This window comes from Strix aluco, chromosome 4 (genome assembly GCF_031877795.1).
Source record: "Strix aluco isolate bStrAlu1 chromosome 4, bStrAlu1.hap1, whole genome shotgun sequence".
NCBI lineage: Eukaryota > Metazoa > Chordata > Aves > Strigiformes > Strigidae > Strix > Strix aluco.
In genome coordinates this window covers 71,498,235-71,519,851 of record NC_133934.1, presented here as the reverse complement: position 1 = coordinate 71,519,851, position 21,617 = coordinate 71,498,235, and the positions used below count along the sequence as shown (strand labels likewise).

General features: G+C 39.9%; 1 protein-coding gene across 3 annotated transcripts in view; it reads right to left on the bottom strand.

Annotated features, from left to right (window-relative positions):
- AFG2A (AFG2 AAA ATPase homolog A) overlaps positions 1–21,617 on the bottom strand; it is a 206,109-nt gene that overhangs the window by 146,032 nt on the left and 38,460 nt on the right. For 2 of the 3 annotated variants that reach the window (XM_074823611.1, XM_074823612.1), the window contains exons 12-13: positions 12,881–12,934; positions 12,359–12,438 (exon numbers count right to left, since the gene is read on the bottom strand). In XM_074823611.1, the coding sequence (XP_074679712.1) occupies positions 12,359–12,438; positions 12,881–12,934 (134 nt within the window). Of the gene's footprint in view, positions 1–11,720; positions 12,053–12,358; positions 12,439–12,880; positions 12,935–21,617 lie in introns of those variants that run through there. The other variant, XM_074823613.1, reaches the window with a different exon arrangement.

The window sequence follows — 21,617 nt, the reverse complement described above, 5'->3', positions numbered from 1 at the left end:
AACCATGCATGCAAAAACTAAAAAAAATAAAAACAGTATCAAATGAAGATATGTCTGGGATCTATGACACCAGGAATTTCCAATTTCAGTGCTTTTATTTACATAGTTCACCAAGCTGTCATACGATGCACCATTTTTAGCACAGAGTCTAGAGCAAATTAGCTTTTGGCTTAACAGGATACCCTATAAAAATCACAGGCAGGCATAGGTTTACAGTGAGAGATCTCTTTACCAGCTGCTCAGAGCTGCATCGGAGCTGCACCACGCGCTCGGAGAGTTCTAGTGCCGCCCAAGCTGTTAATCTGAAGGGTGACGCGCAAGTATGCATTTTTCCATTTTCCCATGATTTCCCAGCAAGGGTTTCAAATTAACACAGGCAATGTTCATTAAGGCTGCCCGGACTTTTGACGCAAACGGCAGCCAGAGAAACAAGTTATGATTAACCCTCCAGTCCCATGGAGGCACTGCCAAAACCAACTTCCAGCCAAGGGGCTGTCTTTGTGTGTGTCCCGTCCCCACCCCGCCCCCCGCCACCTGACCTCCACACGTTGATGTCATCATCACAACTGCATGGAAATAGTCCTCAAAAGGCACGTCCTGGTACAAACTAATTTCCTGTCAACACGCCGCCTGAAAATCCAGGCAGTCAGAATTAAGCCCCTCACATAATCCATGCAGGGCCATGTGTGCACGGATGCGCGTATGCAAGAGCCATGCCCTAACCAGAAATACCTTGAACTTCAAAATAAAAAAATGTGTGAGCAAAGAGGAGTCTGGCTGCTCCACAAGGGCCTGAGAATTTCAAGTAATCTCTTGTGTTGCCCTAATGAAATACATCAGCCTGTAGGTTATGTGTTATTTTAATCTTTTTGCCAACCCCTCTTTCATTAAAATCCTCAATGAAGTAGTTTTAAAGGCAAAAAATGTCTTTGCTTACTAGTTTATTACATCAGTTAGAGCCAGATATCCTCCCCTCTGTGGTATTTCAGCTAATCCTGCAAGTGTCCCAGCAGTCTCAGACCAAGCACACATGTGCTCTGGCACAGACACTTCACTTGGACCATCACAGAAGCTTTCTGAATGGCAAAAGCCTGTCAGGTAAGACTATCTGTGTATTGAAACAGACTATTGAATACGAAAACCAAAACCTGTTCTTGGTATTTTATTTTAGCTAAAGGCACTTCCAATACACATTTTGACAGAATAAAGCATACATTCTACAGTGCACCAAAGCCTCACAATTAAGCTGAATTAATTCTGGCCTTGTCTGATGGAACTGAGAGACTGTAAGCCCCAGCACCAAATTCAATATAGCGGGTGAGGGCTCTCCATAGCACCTTTTCTCTTTCTTTCACCTTATCCAATGACCATTCTAATGGGTGTCAGTGAGCACGGACATTTCCCCTTGAACATCTTAAGCCACTCTCATACTTCTTCCTGGGAATATGAAAGCAACTGCAGCCTGATTCTGTCACTGCATCAAGGAGTACATACAATTCACTAGCTTAGATAGTTCTTCAAGCCACGGAGACTTTTCTCCCAGACATAACCAGATGTATGAAGTCACCAGATTTAAATCTGTTACCCTTCCTGCTATGGGCATTTTTTTGACAGCAACTGACTTCTTGTTTTGTACATCTTTACTTATTTAACTTCCTTTTCTTCTTCTCCCCCTCTCTTATCTAACAGAATTTTTTAATATTTAAAAACTCAAAACAGTCTGAGAATGCAACCATTACTGTTTCACCTCAGATGAAACTTGGTAAGCATCACCACTGTGAGCTAATGCAAATGTACACTTGCATCACCTGACAACCTAGAATACTTCCAAAGCCAATGGAATGAATGTTTTTTCAGAACACCAGGTGTCATTTTCATTGGAAAATGTTTTTAAATCTCAATTACCATTTAAATCCTGTAAAGGAAAACCAGTGACTCGCCATCCCACCACTGACTTCGGTGGCACTGAAGCCCGTCTGAACAGCTTAGCTTCAGAACCAAGACCTTAATTTAGTTATGCTGCTAAACTGTAGACATGAAATGCAGGAAATATTCACACAATAACATTCTGAGCACTCTTAAATTCACAGCAACTGTGAAGCTACAACACCAGGAAGAAGTCTGGAAGGGCCCCTCTCCTGAGAAGCCCCATTTCTGCACAGATGACCCTACCTCAGGCAGATCTGTAAGGTCAAAGAGGCAGACCTCAGGAGAAGTATCCAGGATAAATTACTGCAGAGGGATTAATCTCCACACAGCTGAAATCTATAATACAGGTTTTGTGAGAATGGAGTACAGCCCACCTTCTTTTCCAAAATGTCATATCAGGCAAGATTTACATACAGATAAAAGCTGCCTTTATTATTTTTTTCCTCTAACAAAAGAATTGCAATCATAATCAAAATTTACGGATTTTAAAAATACTTGTGAACGTGATATCATCTCAAATAATTCTTTTACTGGAATCTCTGGAAATAATTTCATACCAAAACAAATGTAAAACTCATTGACATGACAAATTGGTTGGTATCAAAAAATTAATATAAGTTGAAATAGACCTTTCTGGCAGGACTCTCTGCTTCTTCACAAACTACTGAGGTAAAAGGTTCCTGAAATACCAAAGCCCCCTGCCAGCACACTCCCACGCAAGAGTCGCCTTGCTCACACAGTCTGAAGGATTTTTATTGAGTCTGACATTTCTGTCAGAGCTTTGCAGGGGTAACCTGTCAGCAAGGAGCACCTGCCAAGTCCGTCTTTTCAGTCCAACTGCCATGATCGTAATTAACTGTCACACTGTTTTATTTCCTTCCCTCACAAACTCTGGTGAAATATAGCTTTGGCAGTTCAAGGTTTTCCACAGCATTAGGAAAAAAAAATTTTAAAATCTACTCTGATAGCATTACCAGAAAAATAATAATTGCAGCATCTTTCCAGATACCGAATTTCACTCAAAAATTCTGTCAGTGGGGCATTTTGTCCAGCAGAATGGACACTGGCATGCCAGTTAGAAAAAGCAGGCTCTTCCACACAGATATATCTTGCTGAAATATTAATTCAGTCAGAACAGTCTTATATCTAAAGATAGCAGAGCAGGCCCTTATGTTAGCCTTGAGCTTTGGTTCCCTTGAATGCTACTGGGGCTTCAAAACCCAAACTTTACTAAATTTACTAGGATTACAGAGACATGCATGTTTACATAAGCAGCACAATATCACTATTTCTTCCCTATAGCAGTTTTCCCTCTGCCCCTCAAAATCACAACACCTTTTACATCACATACTTAGTTCTGCACAGTTCCTGTTTCGAGCTGCAAAACTGTCATCCACAATTACTAATTGACTCCTCTATGTACGTGCACTCAACAAAAGAGGTATTTCATAAAACAAAAAGGCAAAGCAAACATACCTAGGCCTAAGTGATCATTATTAAAACACTGGGCCAAATTCACTTCTGGCACATGTATGGTACAACTTCAATGCATATTATTAATTCAGACCACTACAAATACTACAGGCTTGGATGTTATTAAAAAGTCTAGGAGAGATATACAGTGTGCAAATCTTGTATGTTATCAGTTAAATGTTTTGGCTATTCATTTAAAAAAAATAAACAACAAACCCTCTTCAGTGCTAAGATAAGACACATTCCCCATAGAAGGGAATTTTCCTGTCTGTGTCACCAGAAAAACTCTGAAAGAAGATAATCCTAAACCCTTCTCTCCGTCAGCACCCTACAATTAGATGCTGTCATATTCTGTACACGCCTGTATCAGCTATTACCTACTATATTGTTTCACATATTGCCTGTTTCCTCAAGAGCAAAATTCAAGTACTACAGAAGGGAAATCTCCAGAGGAAACCCAGAGAAGTCTGGGAAATTCAGAGACTGGGTAGAACATTTAGCTTTATGGTCACCTCCAGGCCAAAATGGTGTTTTGCCAACTGTCAATTCGCCAATTAAGTGCGGTTCATGTCATTTGGTTTTTAAGACATTAGAAAAGCACAGAAAAATAAAAGAATTCCTCATACTCCTTGAGTGGCCTCCAACTTCTAAGCAAGCTTCCTAAAAAGAGAAGATGAGCTTTGTGAAAACAGGAAACGGTGCTCAGCTATCAGCAGGTGACTTTGAGACAAATGGCCTATAGACCACTGCAGAAACATCCTAATTATCCTTCACAGTCAGGCAACCAGCCTCTTGCATTTGCCCAGATTTCTTGTTATTGCAGCTTCCAGAAGTTAGTGAAGTAGGCCCAGAAAAATGAAATGTAATGAAAGGAGCGAAAAGGAGCCAGTTTCAGATGGGTTTGGAATCAACAGGCTTTCTTCCAGAGGGCTTTCCCCAAGCACATCTCCAAATCTTTAAGTATCTAGGTGGTGATCCATCATCCATTTCCATCTGCCTGCAACTAATTCCAGACACACATCCAGACACACATAGATGTTAGACCTTGCTTTCATCTGGCCCTGGCACTGTCTAGCTGAAACAAGAAGGATGCTAACATCAAGAGTTCTCCTATTCTGTTAACACTAACACTGCCTTAAAAAAACAAAAAAACACCAAACACACACCTGATGCACAGTAAATTTCCCATTTCCTTTCCTTCTGTTTTCCTCAGCATTTCTCCTCTGCGCATTCCTGGAAGTTAATCAAGTTGAAAACTGTAATCAATCATGTCTACCAGGGAAGCAAGTACAGTTTAAATTGGAAGTATTACAGACCTAGAAGTAACCAACTAGACAGGATTTCATTTCATTATAACAATATTTAAGTATAAGAGGTTCAGCTTTCGTCTGGAATAAGTTTCATTTATAAGTTTTAATTATAATTACATTCCACTCGAATTTAATTTAAAATAATAAAAAATAAAAAATAGAATAAAAAAGACCTTCAATCGTTACAGTCCTAACCCGGCAGGCAGTTGTAGCCTGCTTGGGCCATTTTGTGTGAGTAAGCTGACCTTTTTCCATAGCCAACACCATACCGGGAATTGAATTGGTCACCATGTATGTCCACTTCTGATCCCTCTAATCCTGGTATCTGTTTCAACTGGACCTCTGGAAGGAATCCAGACAGAGGCTCAAATTCATGCCTTTAGCTGAAGCATTTTGCTGCAGGTCAACTTTGCCACAGCACTCCCAAGCACTGCAGAACAGGCTCACCTATATTAACAGACTTGATTAGTCCTTCTAAACCCTGGACATCTATTCATGCACTTGAATGACTTCAAGAAAAGGGTTTACAGATCCAGTCCTGCTTCTACTGATGCCAATCAATGGAAGTCTGTACTGACTTCAAATGTCCGAATTATAATACAGGCTGGCAAAGTTACAAATTACTGGGGTTTTTAAACAAAAAGGAAGAAACAGAGATTTAAAACACACTGTGATAGAGGACTCTTGCTAGACAAGAAGCATTAACGAGTTTGTTTTAACATTAAAGGGATCGCAGACATTTATCGTATATACACACAACCTATGGGTAATGTTATTTGTTAAAATTGCTATTCTGACGCAAATTACAAGCTTTACTGTACGATTAAACTTTTTCAAAACTTTACTTTTTCACCACTCCTTGCTAGGCCTAAAATAGAAAGCTGGCACTGGACATGCAGCTTTTTTCCCAGACAATATTTCTATTTGGATACCAAATTCCAAAACTTTAAAGAATTCAGACAGCAGTCACAAAAGTTTTGAATGCCTCAACTCTGTCACATCCAAACACTGCTCAGATATTGCAGGGAATCAGCTGATGTTCCCCGACTCAGGGACAACCAGTGCCAACATCAGCCAGCAACGCGAAGCTCCTTGCCTAACTGAGCCAGCTGCTAGAATCGTGTCCCTCACAACACAAGTATGGCACACGGAAACTGTATTTCTTCCATGGATTCTTTGTTTACTTTCTTTTGCCTTTGCATGAATAATATTAGGATGACAATACCTCCTCTAGGTCTACCACTGGTAATTTATCCTTTGCAAGGTGGTTTTCTGGTAAGAACCTCTATCCTACCTAATGTCACTTTGCTCTGACCCTGCACGGTCCAGCCCGTAGGTTCCATTGTTAGGATGCAGTACACTGACTTCCTTCATGACAGAGGCTGCCGATTACACCAGGGAATTTGCATAGATGCAAAAATGCGACAGTATGTTCAAGTGTACAGTGTAGTATGTGCTACAGTGTACAGTAGAAATATATGCTAAAATATTCCAAAGACAGACAATTTGTTTTAAAAACAGATTTATCACAGTCCCTGTTAAAAACAGAGATGACAGTACAGAAGAGAAGCTGCTGCTCTTCACAGCTTCATTTAGAAGCCTGAGGGCCTCAAAAGTTAAGACTGCAAATATTTTAATACCTAAAGTGAAAACAGTATGGCTTTCAGAGGTTCTGCGCATTTTAAATTGTGGTTTAGGAATGTATCTATCCTTCCCCCCTGCATACAGGATAACTTCATCATATCATAGTTTCAGGAGATTGGTACCAAAGTCCCAACACATTGCCACTTCTACCCTCACTCTGAAAATGTTAGCATTATTCATCTACCAACTTGTTTTGGCCTCCATAAGTCAAATGCAAGGCACTCATTTTGTCCCTGTTCTTTCTTTTTTTCCCCCTTTGAAAATGGAATTTATCAGTGTCTTTCATATCAGTCTACAACATTTCCCATCTTACATCACAAAGATTTGCACTTAAAGGGGAAAATGCTTTGCTTCTGAAAAACAAGAAAAGGAACAAATATGTCTCTTGCCCAAAAATCCTAAAAATCCTACTTATATAAACAATGTCCCATTTCCAAAGCACAGAGATTTCTTAAGTTCAGCAAACAGACTGTCTGTGCTGCATTTACACAGAGCCATGTTCATTCATCACTTTCAGGTCTAATTACCAAGCCATTTCCCTCTTGGCAACCTCTAATGGCCAGAAGAATTAGGTTTTACATGGTCAGGATACCAAGGGATAACAAATACCCATAACTCTTTGCAGCTGAGCAATTTGTAAAGTCTCTCAAGCTTTGTCTGGGCAAGGGATTACTTCGAGGCACACTTTCCTCCTCATGCTCTGCTGTATCTGGATCAGTCCTGCAGGTCTCACTTCAGCACAGTCTCTCCTACAAAAAGTCGTAACAACATCTTTCAGAAGTAAGGAGAAAGAAAATGAAGTTATAACCCACTCCTAAAAGCAAATGCTGATTAGAACCACAAAGCAGTGGAAAAGGCTCCACACCTCACGTAGTTCACCTCTTCTGGTGCACAACTGCTCCTTGCTGTATGTTAATCCGTGAAACATCAGTGTCAAGTGGTAGGTTGCTGGAGCTTCTCCCATATGATTAACTCACAGTGAAGGAGAACTGTCTGGGTAGCCAGGGAACAAGTTAGGAAAGCCAAAGTCCTGATAGAATTAAATCTAGCCAGGGATGTCAAGGGCAACAAAAAAACTTTTACAGGTACATCAGTCAAAAAAGGAAGACTAGGGAAAAGGAGGGGCCTCTCTGGAAGGAAAAGAGAGACCTGGCTACCCTGGATATGGAGAAGGCTGAGGTACTCAATGATTTTTCTGCCTCAGTCTTCACCAGCAAGGGCTCCAGCTATACTGCCTAAGGGGAAGAAGGCAAAGGTGGGGACTGGGAGAATGAAGAACCTCCCACTGTAGGAGAATGACAGGTTCAAGACCATCTAAGGAACCTAAAGGTGCACAGGTCCATGGGACCTGATGAGATGCATCCGCAGGTCCTCAGGGAACTGGCACATGAAGTGGCTAAGCCACTACCCATCATATTTGAGAAGTCGTGGCAGTCCAGTGAAGTTCCCCCTGACTGGAAAAAGAGGAAACATAACATCTGTTTTTAAAAAGGGAAAAAAGGAAGACCTGAGGAACTACAGGCCAGTCAGTCTCACCTCTGTGCCTGGCAAGATCATGGAGCGGATCCTCCTGGAAACTATGCTAGGGCACATGGAAAATAAGGAGGTGATTGGTGACAGCCAGCATGGCTTCACTAAGAACAAGTTGTGCCTGACCAATTTGGTGGCCTTCTACAACAGGGTTACAGCATTGGTGGATAAGGGAAGAACAACTGACATCATCTACCTGGACTTGTGCAAAGCTTTTGACACTGTCCCACATGACATCCTTGTCTCTAAATTGGAGAGACATGGATTTGATGGATGGACCACCCGGTAGATAAGGAATTGGCTGGATGGTCACACTGAAAGAGTTGCGGTCAATGGCTTGATATCCAAGTGGAGAGCAGTGACAAGAGGTGCTCCTCAGGGGGAGCCCTGGGACCAGTGCTGTTTAATGTCTTTGTTGGTGACATGGACAGTGGGATTGAGTGCACCCTCAGCAAGTTTGCCAACAACACCAACCTGTGAGGTGTGGTCGACGACACACTGGAGGGAAGGGATGTTATCCAGAGGGACCTGGACAGGCCTGAGAGGTGGGCCTGTGTGAACCTCATGAAGTTCAACAAGGTCAAGTGCAAGGTCCTACACATGGGTCAGGGCAATCCCAAGCACAAATACAGGCTGGGCCACGAGTGCATTGAGAGCAGCCCTGCAAAGAAGGACTCGGGGGTATTAGCGGATGGAAAAGTGACTGTGAGCCAGCAATGTGAGCCAATCACATCCTGGGCTGTGTCAAGTGTGGCCAGCATGTCAAGGGAGGTGATTCTCCACCTCTACTCCACTCTCAAGAGACCCCACCTGCAGTGCTGTGTCCAGCTCTGGAGCCCCCAACAGAAGAACATGGACCTGCTCGAGCGGGTCCAGAGGAGGCCACAAAAATGATCAGGGGCTGGAGCACCTCCCTTATGAGGACAGGCTGAAAGAGTTAGGGTTGTTCAGCCTGGAGGAGAGAAGGCTCCAGGGAGACCTTATAGCGGCCTTCCAGTACTTAAAGGGGGCTACAGGAGAGATGGGGAGGGACTCTGTATCAGATAGGATGAGGGAGTAATGGTTTTAAACTGAAAGAGGGTAGATTTAGACTAGATATTAGGAAGAAATTCTTTACTGTGAGGGTGGTAAGACATTGGAACAGGTTGCCCAGAGAGGCTATGTCTGCCTCCTCCCTAAAAGTGTTCAAGGCCAGGTTGGACAGGGCTTTGAGCAACCTGGTCTAATGGAAGGTGTCCCTGACTGTAGCAGGGGGTTGGAACTAGATGATCTTTTAGCTCCTTTCCAACCCAAACCATTCTACAATTCAAATTCTCTACCAATAGCCTTCCTGATTTGCAGAAGTGTTTCCTATCTCAGTCACTGTTCCTACTCAAAACTCATTGTGACACTTCTAACTTTCTACCCTCTTTTCTTCCACTGGTTTATTATCTATTCCTTAGAATCAGTTACAGTGAATGCCTCCATTTTTCTTTATAGTCAGTCCATTCAAACCCTAATTTTTTGTTTTCACTTCTCTCTAAACTTCCTCTAACATCGCAACATAAATCAGAGAGGGAAAAGTCTTCCAAGAGCGCTAAAGTGCAGTGCAACAGAACAAAATGCAGAAATGAATACAGCTCAGATTATCTTTCTGTCTTCACTATCAGATTGGAAACTCAAGTCCATTCAGAATCACCATCTCATCTTCTTGCATCAAGGACCTCCAGACTTCTCCATGAAGGAGCTGCTCCTTCTTCCTCAGAGGTGCAGGATTAGATTTTTGTAAATTCTCTTCAAGGCTGGTATGTATCCAGCCCACACTTTCAATTCTTTAATTAATATGCATTATTTGCCTACATGTAAAATTGCAATGGGAGTGAGAATAGACAAGAAGAAAAAACCAGGAGTTTATTTCATATAGATAAAACCTATAGAACTTCTAAGCTGACTGGATAAGAAATAATCTTTTCAGAAATAATGCATTTTGACAGTGAACAATGTCAATTAATATCATTTTTTTGACTTCAAAATATTATTTCGTGTAACTAATAAATGCATATTTTGTAAAACAAAAGTGCTACACATGACAGTTACATGAGGTAGAGTGTTAGATGTATTACAATTATGGAGTTATGACTTGGAAATGCATAATAAATAAAACACTGTGGCATATCTGAATGCAGCTACAGTGTTTGCCATGGAGTAATGACTTATGCAGTGACAGCGACTCCACTACATGATGCAGAGGAGATGCAAACAAGAAAATTCCTTAGCTTTCTTGATCTACCTCTACCATAATTAATTACAAAGTGTATTAGTTTGTATGTGCCTGCTTGTGAGAAGGAATTGGTTAGTGATCTCTAGAGAACATTGGGAGCAAAATGTTTGTGTTCTAAACCCACAAGCTTTAGTCATATCTAAACAAGTATTAATGGGTTAATGAATACTTGGCAAACTGCTTTGAAGAGCAAAAGCATTAAGCAATTACTCAATGTTATTTCACATCTGTATTTCAGATCTGAACTATGCATAAAACTACTCTCACAACTTAACAGTTTAGGCTTCTCTGTATCTCTGGACATGTCCTGTTAGGATAGGAGAGGTTACCTACGCGGGAGATTTGGGATAAAGCACATTCTGCACAAAGCCCACAGAATCCTAACAAGGATTTAAACTGTGAGGAAAAAACTTTTACAAAGCTGTATCACAGTGTTTTTCACTGCCAAGGCAGAGAAAACTAGTTCAACCAACAGAGGGAATAGGGAGACAATATAAACAGGTGTTTCCTTGAAAACTTCAGTATGGTTAGTAATAGTACAGGAAATGGATCTCCAGAGGCCACAAATCGTTAGCATCTCTAATGCATTTGCAAATTCCTACTGTGCAAAGTCAGCCTGTAAAAAAAGGCCATTTCTAATAAGTGCCTTGTCTGGTTTCCTACACCATTTAATTTCAGATGAATTTTATGAGAACTCTGCTACATGTTTTACCTCCCATCTGGTTCAGATTTGACAATGAAATATTTGTGTGTCCCACCCTGTTCTTTTTAAAGCTCTAAAACCAGATGTCTCCAGCACAACACGACTGCAGCAGGTCATACCACATTCTTCAGCAAGCTGTGCCAGGCCTACTACCCCCCACAGACAGTTCCAGGTAAGGTAAAATTGGATTGTTTACTCCCTAAAAGAATAAAGCAAACAAACAAACAAGCTCAACATCTCTAGGGCACTGTGTGAAATGGCTTATTGTTCCAAAAGGTTTTACCTTGATGAAGTAGTGAAAACTGAACACATTAAGAATTGCAGCAGAGGGAGATATTTCCCCTCCCCCCTCTATTGGCTTGATTCCAGCACACGTTTTTGCAACTTCTCTATTGTGATAAGCATGCAGGTGTTTCAGTGTGCACTGCGGGGTGGCTAGCATTTCTAGGAAGCTTACAAATTTCATAGTTGTATACACTGCATATGAAAAGGATGCTGATGAAGACACCTTCTATCAGATTTTGCACTTTCAGCAGAAAATGTGTTCATTTTTTAGCAGTTTTACAGGGCAGCTCTATGTTGCATGTGATGCCACCTCCTATAACATAAACAATTTGTGGCACTGAAATATCAGACTGACACCTTTTACCCTTTTCTGCAGACACAGATGGCCCTTTTGCAATACAAAGGAATCTGTATGGATGCCGAGGTAGCTTCTTTTCCAGGAAAATTATGAAGTTGTGATGTGCCTTTAAACTGGACCAATACTTTCTACATGCACATATTTGATAGTTTTTCATGCAAAATAAAACAGAAAAAAAAGTACTTGCTTACAACAAGTTATAGAATTTTATAAGAAAGACCACTTACAGAGCCTGTCAAATCTTAAATACTACAGTAGCAACTAAAACCTACTATAATCCTCCTTCAGACAAGAGCTAAACATCTCTCAGAATCATTACAAAGCAGGATATTAAAAAAACCATTGTTAACTACTTGCACAATAATCCCTTTTTAATGTCACACATGAAAGGCCATAAGCATTCCCAAATCTTTTCATGAAGTTTTTCCCAGTCTGGTGAAATGTTTAAATGTCAGTGTAAATTTAGGTATACGAGTAGTCTCCTTGGAAATCCGTGTTATATAGCATATGATCATATTGTTTGCTTGATGAAGACACTATATTAGGCCAGTGCAACAACCCTGGGAAAAGAAAGAAGTTAGTTACTGGAAATAAATGCAAGCTAAAACCACAGAAAAGAGCCAAAGGGCATGAGAACCAGTAGAATCATTCCTGCTAATGAGGTGAGAAAGGAGGAACTGCACCAGCTTACCTATTTATGCCAATTTAAATATGCTTGAGTAGAAGTCACAAATGCTATCCTTCTGCATGTGGAATGAATAAATTTAATAAAATAATTCTAGAAAGGTAATACACTTGTGATTGCACAATGTAGGAGTAATTTATCAGAAAATAATGTCTGTGATTTTTGTAACAGGATTACTTACTTTCCCCTTTCAACTGCCAAGGCATCTATTTCATCAAAGAAAAGAATTGAAGGAGACACTGCTCTGGCTTTTCTGAAGATCTAGAGAAACAACAACGAAACACTCAGTTTTAAGGGATGGAAAAACTTTTACAGAATGCTATCACCCCCTGCACACCTCAAAAGCTACAGAGCATCACAGAACAGACATAAGCCTTGTCGTCTTTTTTTTTTGTTCTAAAAAAAAAAAAAAAAAGCCCCCCAAAAACCTAAATCTTTTACAAGTTATTCATGATACTGTGCTATGAAGGCTTATAGTGAAAGCTGCTACTGAATCCCAAACTTGACATGCATCACTAGGCCGATGCAGGAGGAAGTTAAACAACACAAAATATCCCTTCTGCTTTTCTTCTTTTCTTTTTTTTTTAAACTTAAACCAGAAGGAGGGTTTTTTGGAAAGTTTTAAGGTAACCTTAAGCAGAGACCAATGTGAATGCTAAGAAAGCTTAACATACAACATTATGTATAGCTTGCCCCTTCTCACCTCTCTCACTGCTCGTTCAGACTCCCCAACATATTTATTCATAAGCTCAGGTCCCTGCAAAATTTAAAAAAGAAAGTTTAAAAAGCACATTACATTTACATACAAAACGACCGAGATGAGCTGCCAGTGCTACGTTACTGATGCTCTGTTACAAGGAAGTTTGACAATTTGTCACTTGCAAGCCTTATTTGTGCATTTTCAGACTTACCTTCTACCTGTACCAGGTTTTCCTCCATTTGTTATAGCACTGTGCATGCAAGTTAGTCCTCTCGTCATAATACTTTCCTAGTACTTTCATGAGAAATGGAATTAACCAAAAAAAATAAACTCTTTGGGGTTCTTAAAAGCTGTTGGCTCAACAGCAGCAGCAACAAGGGGACTGTAAATCAGCCAGAAAGATGAATTACAGAAAAGCATTTACTTGCGCTCTCAACAGGCATCCTGTCCAGCCAAGCACGAAAACAGTGACTTAAACCAATGTTTAACAGTGCTTCTTTGAACTTGACAGTTTGCAGGTCCAAAAGGAAGAAGCTGCCATAGTAGCGCACCTGAAACCCATCCACGAGGTGCTCCATCCCCAGCAAGCAAGCTGTTCAGTGTCTCAGCTCATTCACATTCCTTCTCCTCTCTGCTGAGACTGCCAAGCACAATTATTAGTGCCAGCTGCTGCAGTGCCTGTTTATACTCACAGCCCTGTCCACTAGGAACAGACTGGAGACCACAGGGTCAACGTTCAAGTTTTGAACAAGTACTTACAATTATAAAAAGTAAAACAATGGAGAATTCTCAGAGTATTTTCTCTTCTATTATATCCTGTAGGACAGGCTGCTTAAATAATGCTTCCTAATGGGACTAAGATTCTCATGGGATTGGTAACAACTCATTGACTTCAGCCTGGTTTGCATCAACACTGACGTGCAGCCACAACCAAAGATGATTATCCACCGCCCTGAACAAAAAAAGTCAGTGGCTTCAACCTATTTTCCAGGAAACAGGTGTCCTCATAATTTCACCAGCAGTAACAACATCCTTCTCCACAGTCAGAAAATTGAACAACCTTCCTATGCTTCACAGCTGCGAGTACCTTCAGGTACTGCTTGGCTCAGAGAGGTAAAGCAGCTTTAAACAGCAGGTATGTTAGAATTAAGAACGTGTGGCAGTTGCACATTTATACATTGGCAGCTAGACAGCTTCTGTTACAACCCCTCCTTGAACGGAACTGTCTGGACTTTGTACCCGCATCAGCAGAATACAGATTCACTACTCTAAAGATGCAGCATAGCTGTTTTTGCAGCCTCCCTTCTCCACACTCATTTCCAGTCTTGCACTAACAGTTAAATGCACTGACTTTATCTTGATGCTGGCACACCATTGGAAAGTACCAGCACCTATGTATGGGGAAAAAACGCACTCTAAAAAGAAAAGGACAAGTTATCCAGTATCGGCAAAGCATCCAGGCTATGCCACTATTTTTATGTATTTATTTTCAAAGAGTTGTCCATTATCCAAAGAACCAGGTGAGATACTGCAGTAGCCAGGCCTAGTGTACCACACAGGTAAAAGCAATCGTATAAGGGCTGGAAGAGCAGCACTGCATGCCTTGCCCATAGGAAATGTAAATGATACAATTAGCATCACTGCCTTTCATCAACATCCACCCTTAAAGCAACTGCCGCAGTAGCTAGTGTCACCTGCAGGCTTTCAACAACTTCAAAATTTGAGTCTGTTGGATAGTTGCGTGGAAATAGAATTTTTCAGACACATAATGAAGAATGCAGGAAAGAAAGGGAGAAGAAAAAAAGGTAAGAGAGAAACACAAAGCCTATTCCTACTATTCACTCTGGGCACCTAACATGAGGAGCATGCAGCAGTTTGCACAGAACAGGCTTGCAGCTCAAAAAGACAGCACCCAGCTGCTCCCGGCCCTTGCCATTCATCACGTTCAGTGCAGATGAGGAATCTGATAGCATAGGCCTAACAAATCCTTACGGAATGAGAGCAGAGTCTTCTCTTTCTGTCCAGCTTTCTGTTAAACTGAGCTCATACACTGAGAAACCTCTGCAGATTCTACCCACAATTATAGATTTCTTTTACTAACTTCTTGGAGCCTGTGGATCTTCTCTTTCATGCCCTTATTCTCACAAGTAATCTTCAGTCACATCAGTATTCTCATGGAAACCAACATCATATACATCAGCGCCAATAGCGTACTCTTCTAGTATGACACAACATCAAATAGCCTGACATTTTCTTTTCTTTTGGCTGAGCACAAAAAAACACTTAAAACCAAAACTACTCTCTTTGAGCTTTAAGGTACAATATAATTTCAGATGCTTGGAGTTTTATTTTTAATTAAGCATTAAAATATGATCAAGGCAACATCAAAGCAATAAATACTGTTTAAAATGTTTCCAAAGAGAATTATTTTGAATGCATGGTTTTGCTGTAAGCTTTGACATGAAGTTTTTCTCCATTTTTCTCTTCATTAAGCAGGAACTCCGGGTGAAAGACCACTATGTATTATTAATGACCTATGCCTCTTCATGGAGAACTTTCATGAAAATTGATTTGAAGGTCTCCTAGTTCACCACTGATGAGTGATACCAAAACTGGCATTGAGAACCATGGGTTTTATTGCAAGCGGCTTGGAACTCTTATTATACATGGCAATAAAGGAAAAGACTCCAAAGTAAGAGAAAGCACACACAGAAAAAGAGGAGGAATTGGTATACATTTCATCTCATGCAAACACTTAAAACCACAACACAAAAACTGGAAATGTTCAAAGAAGCTGGATGTAGAAATTGAACTGGGTTAGCTCTGGTCCCACCTCAGCTGAACCTCTGCCTCTCCCTGTCTGCAAATGGTCTGTCCTTCAGCAGAGATTCATGGCAGTTCTTTCAGAAGATAGATCTGTATGACAAGCAGTCTACAGGCCACCCCAAAGTCACCTGCTGGACAGCTGACACCATTTCTAATTTTCAGAAAGCTCACCTTCTCTTTTTAGGAAGGTTGCTTTGAAGTTGGAGGCCACTCAAATACTGGGAGGGATTTTTTTATATTTTTCCAATGCTTTTCTAACACTTTAAAAATCAAATGACATGAGTCTGACTTAGTCAGCAAGTTGACATTTGTTGAAACACCATTTTTGGCTCAGAGGTGAGCATAATGATTCCTTTATAAGTTGTTTATAGCTGTTGATATATGTTGATATGACCAAGAGTAACAAACGGTCCAGCTTAGTAATTCATAGCTCTGTTCTCTTCTGCAACAAGCCATCTTCCATAGGAAGAGAAATGAAGAAATTAAACCTGTTCCTTCTGGTCATTTGCATAATGACTCCAAAACCAGCAAAAGATTTGAAGCAGGAAATTGGCAGAACTCATTGTAGTTTACCCATGCATATAAGCATACCATTTGTGAGCTACAATCTGCTAATTCAGGCCCACTGTATACTGCTGAGTTTTGTTTATTCAGCCTCAAAGTAGAGATAGGTTCCAGGTATGCTCTGTTTAAAGACTATCCAATCCTCATTTACAAGATGCATTCCCCTTGTATCACAAAACCTTCCACTTGTTTATGGTCTGGATCAAGTGTTGATTTTTAAATTATTTTTAAGTAAAAAACAAGGAAAAAAGAAAATTCTTTACCTTTAAAATATGATCAGAATAAGCTCTTGAAAGATTAACTACACAAAAGATAAAACCCTTGTATACAGGCTGCAACATGAGATAAGCTTGTGTACACCTGGTCATGACAGAAGTTCTTAAAGTGTTTTTAAACTGCAAGAGAAACATCTGGTATCCCTGAAGTTAAAGAGTAGCAGTAATTTTTCCAAGTAGTGCTTAAAACCACTTGCAGATTTTTTCCACCTGAAAATACTGGGGTAGCGACTTTCAACTGATAGGAAATTTAGTCAGTGACTTTCCTCTATAAATCATTTTTTTACTATTTTGACAATCAGATAAATTATGCACTTATGTTTGTTGAGCCAGATGGACGCAGCTCCAGATTACTCCAACATACAGCTCAGTCTACTCTCTTCAAAAACACCGCCATAACCTCACGTGCAGGTTCAGGGCTCTAACACAGACATGCTAAACTATGTTAGTCAGAGAGTATTATTCATATTTTTTAAAAATCCAATTAATTAGAGAATTTATATCACACCCTACAAGTTATTACTTTACAATAGATAATGTACAATTCCTTCTCTGTCATGTTCAAAGTAGAAATGATCAGACATTAAAATATCCATCATAATTAATATTTAATTTCAAATGATGTATCTAGAAACTGAGCTTGGTACTGTTAATCTCAAAAAGAAAAAAAAAAGATGGGGGTGCCAAAATTAATTTTCAACCGTTCACAATGTATACCTATGGCAATGTTCATCAGCCACACTTGGACATCTGCACCCGAGTTAGACATTCACGCAGATCTGGACAGACAGACATCTACCTCACAGATGCAATGCACCTCACTCTGATGTGCTCATTTCTCATCAGACTGCAGGAAAAGCACAGACAGCCAGAGGAGAATAGACAGTCAGAGGAGCAAAGCTTTATCCCACCCCTACCAGTAGATCTTTCATGGAGTTAAAACCAGCATTTTGGTTTTGCCCCCACACCTTTTTTTTAAAAAAATTCTTCCCAATTCCATGATAATGCAGGTAAGATGATCTACTATAACAACATTAACTGGTTTGGAAGAGACTCAGGAATTACCTACTTAGTCTTTTGATACTGTAAGCTCAACAACAAAATGCTACTCCATCCCTACCACAGTCAAACCAAAGCAACATATGACTCAGGCTGGCTGCAGGAAAGAGAGTTAACAAGGCAAACAGTGAGACTTCCTTTATTTTAACAGTAGGGCTATTTCTAATGCAAAGGTTGTACATGTGTGATTTGGTAATTAGTTACGCTACATAGAAAAATATTTGCTCAGAAAACTCATTATATTTGCTTGTTAAGAGTAAAGCCTACTACTTCTCTTTCAATGCTGTTTAATGATTTAATCTGCATCACTCGCAGCTTCTCAGCACAAGTAAACTCTAGGCTGAGTGCTGCGCACCTTTTTAATCACTTCCTCTCCCTGTGCCCTGCATTCCAGAGGACCTTAAAAACTTTTTTGACACCTGTCTGGTGTTTTAAAAAGCTTCAATTTCAACAGGTGCTTGTGGGCTCCAAAGTATCTAAGGGACAAGGCTGGCAAAAAATTGCCATCCTCAGTCCTCGCGGTGAAGTTGCTAAAAGCAGCATAAATCAAACTGAAGGCCAATAGTCACTTTTCTTTATCGGCATGCTTCAGAATTCACTTGTTTACATTTGCCTCGACTAGCAAACTTTAATGACAATCTTTTGAGGCTTCTTTACACAATACAAAAGACAGTATTTGTAGCATGCAGTGAACTGACTGGAAACATTGAATTAAATTCACTACATGCACCAGTGCTTTCAGAGAGGGCCCTCTTCGGCACTCAGGCATAGCTGCCACTCAAATTTACCAGGATTTTGCGTGCTTATGAAGCATAGGCACAGCAGTATCAAGTCAGACGTGAAATTCTATCATGACAGAGTTGAAGCAGATCTAAAAATAACCCATCCCACTCACCTGCCCTGTCTACAGAGAAATCCTTTTGCAAGTCATTCCCGTTCATCACAGATTTTCAGCACCCGTTCCTATTCACTACCACTTTTAGCTACACACTAAAGAGCTGCCATTCTCTACTCTGTCTAGGACCAGGCTTGGCACCATTGAGGCAGTATCCACATAGGATCAAAATATCATAGAGCAAGACAACACAAAATTAGATATTCGTGCTGCAAAACATATTTGGCTGTTCACACTTCACCCCTCCAGCAACACCCCATACTGCAATTGCTACTTTTACCTGATTGCTGACAAAACCTTGGTAAACTTGAAGAGAGAGAAACTAAGTGCTAATAAATATTAATCTTGCAAAGTAATTGAGAAAGGACAAGGAAACAGAGACAGTATTATCTCTGAATCATTTTCTGCCTGCACATTCATTTTTGGGAAGCTTATGCTAAGAATCGATGAATGCCTTATTTTACTTTTAGTTGAGTAAAATATGCAGATAGCTTTAAAAGAGTTCACTAAAATATCTCAAATTGTTATCCCTTGTATAAAATGTTAAACAAATTTTTCAAATACAGTTAAGTTTCACTATCTGCTAATTAACAAGTTACTGTAAAAGTGTTCCTATGGATCTTTTTGGAAATTTTATCAAATGTTTGCCAGAGTTTCTCATAAAACCACACTGCTTCTTTATTTTTCATCTTAAAGCACCAAGCTCTCTTGTTTCATGCTTCTGCCCACTAAAATCCCCATTAAAAGGCTAAACTATCTCCCCAAAATTCAGTGACAGTTCCTCACAAAGCAAAGCAGTCGGCCTTTCCAAGCCTCATTAATCTGCTTGAGCTGCCACAGCCAAGAGCTGAAGGGAAAAGCAGAGGAAACTTCAACTGGAAAATATTTTGACATAATTGACCCAGATGACAAACTAAGCTTAAGCACATGTCAAGCACAGGGAGTGGTACAAAAGCATCAGCAGGGTCATACAGGAAGTTAAAATCAAGCCAAGGTGAAGTCAGAGCTTCGAGAACACTGTATATTTTTGTAATTACTGCTAATTGAAAAAAGAAAAGGTTCGTTCAGCCCAAGCTCTTAAGCAACAGCAAATAAAGTGTCAGGAATATTTTCAAACCTTCCCCCCTGTCCCAACCCATAGTTGGAGCTCCTAATGAATGTAAATAATATTTTAGAACAGTGTAGTACATATCATCTGTACCATCAGTTTGCTCAGTGTTAATGTCCTTAAACTCTACTTACTGTCACTGGTGGATTTGGATTGTTGTTTTGGGGTTTTTTTTTAAGTATTGCTTCATCATGTTTACAACAATTAGTATGTCTCAGCTAAATTCCAAGGGGTTTAACTTTTGGAGGTCTAATTTTTCTGAAATTTTAAGCTGCTTTTTCTCACTATCACTGAGTTTTTGCATTGGTTTTGATTTTAAACAAACAAATATTAAAAAGCACTAAACAGCAAGAGGAAAAACAATGCTTCCAAAGCCATTACAAGCATATAGAAGTTACATAATTTTTCTTGTTATTTATTTTGTAAACTCAGGTAATCTTCTTGCTGGACAGGAAACAGAACTCAAAGTCCCTTGTTGATATAATCCTGATCAAAAGCATCCTGAAATTAGCAGAAAATCTCCCTCTGGCTTTAGCAGGCTGAGTAAGAAGAAGGTAATGCAAAGCAGAATACCATCAACAACGTACCTCCCCTCCACTATGCAGCATCCCAGGCTTATGGGCAACTCAAAGGGCAAAAGGATTTTCTGATCCCCGTGGCCCTTATGGTACCATCAGATAAGGAACACACTATAACTGGGTGATGGATTTTAGCTGGATAGGTACCATGATGGTGCCTCCCAGCCTGACAACGTAAGAGCAAACTTCAGCGCTCGTTTTGGAATAGGTTAAAAATAAAAAAAGCACAATGTTGTTTTTATTTGGTAGTGAAGCTAATTACCTACATACCACAATAATGAGAGAAAAAAAATCCACAGACATTCTCTGCGAGTTGCTTCCCAGGAAAGCAACAGAAAATCCATGAAGAAAAATAATATTCATTAGATCCTTAGCACAACATAATGATACAGGTTTTCTTAAGAATAGAATTTAAAAAAAACAATCCAAGAGGATAGTCATAACAAATCTAAATAAACCGAGATTCAAGACAAATGCAGATATAATTTCTATGTCATACAGCAAGATAAGGAAGTTTCCTCCAAAAATATTCTTAGAATATCACCATAAAGTCTTAGTGGTCTAATCAACATATGTCTCAAAAAAGCAGCCAGTTAGAGCTGACCCTAAGTGCAGGAACTGCCAAAACAGTACAGAGAGATACCCACAACATAAACAGTCAAAAGAGGTAAAAAAGCACACAAATAACACAGTTGACAAAGAGTTTCATTTTCTTCATGTTCAATTTCAGAAAGCTAGATGACATCTAAAGCAAAAATGTCAGAGACAGTTGGATATAACAGAGAGGTGTCATCAGCCTGGCAGAAGCTGAAAATTATATTCCACATCCTATTAATACTGGTAGGTTCAGTATCTGTATACAATTTTCTTTTCCTATTAGTAAAAGAAATGCATAAAATACATTTCAGAAGAAAATTACTAACTTTGGGGCAAGCACAAGAGTGTGAAGAAGCACCAGAGTGTGTAGAAGGTTGATTGAAATAAGAATTCAACTAGATCAAAAAGTATTGATAAGTCAAGGCTGATGTTCCATCCTGAAGAATGAAAAAATTATCCTAATTTATTCCTTTACACAGTCTTATACTTGCTTGTATCCATGACCACAAAACACTGAAAACTCTCCAAGAAGTTGAGAACAATTCAATTGTCTTTTTGTAACAGAGGTTTGGGAGGGGCCATAATCAAGATGACCACTAAAACCCTGAAAAGCCTCAATTCTGCAAGACATTTAGAAAAAGGGGTGGTAGGAGGGAGCAGGAAGAGCCATCCCCTGGAAAGTGGTTGACAACCTCCTCCCCAGTAAATTTAGCAAATATATTGTATTAGAGACAAAGGAAGTCAAGCGAAGGAATAAAAATAAACGATTCCCCTTAGGAATTATATGCAAGATTGCTTTGTAAAACAAACCAATCAACCAACTGCTTTTCTCTGGAAA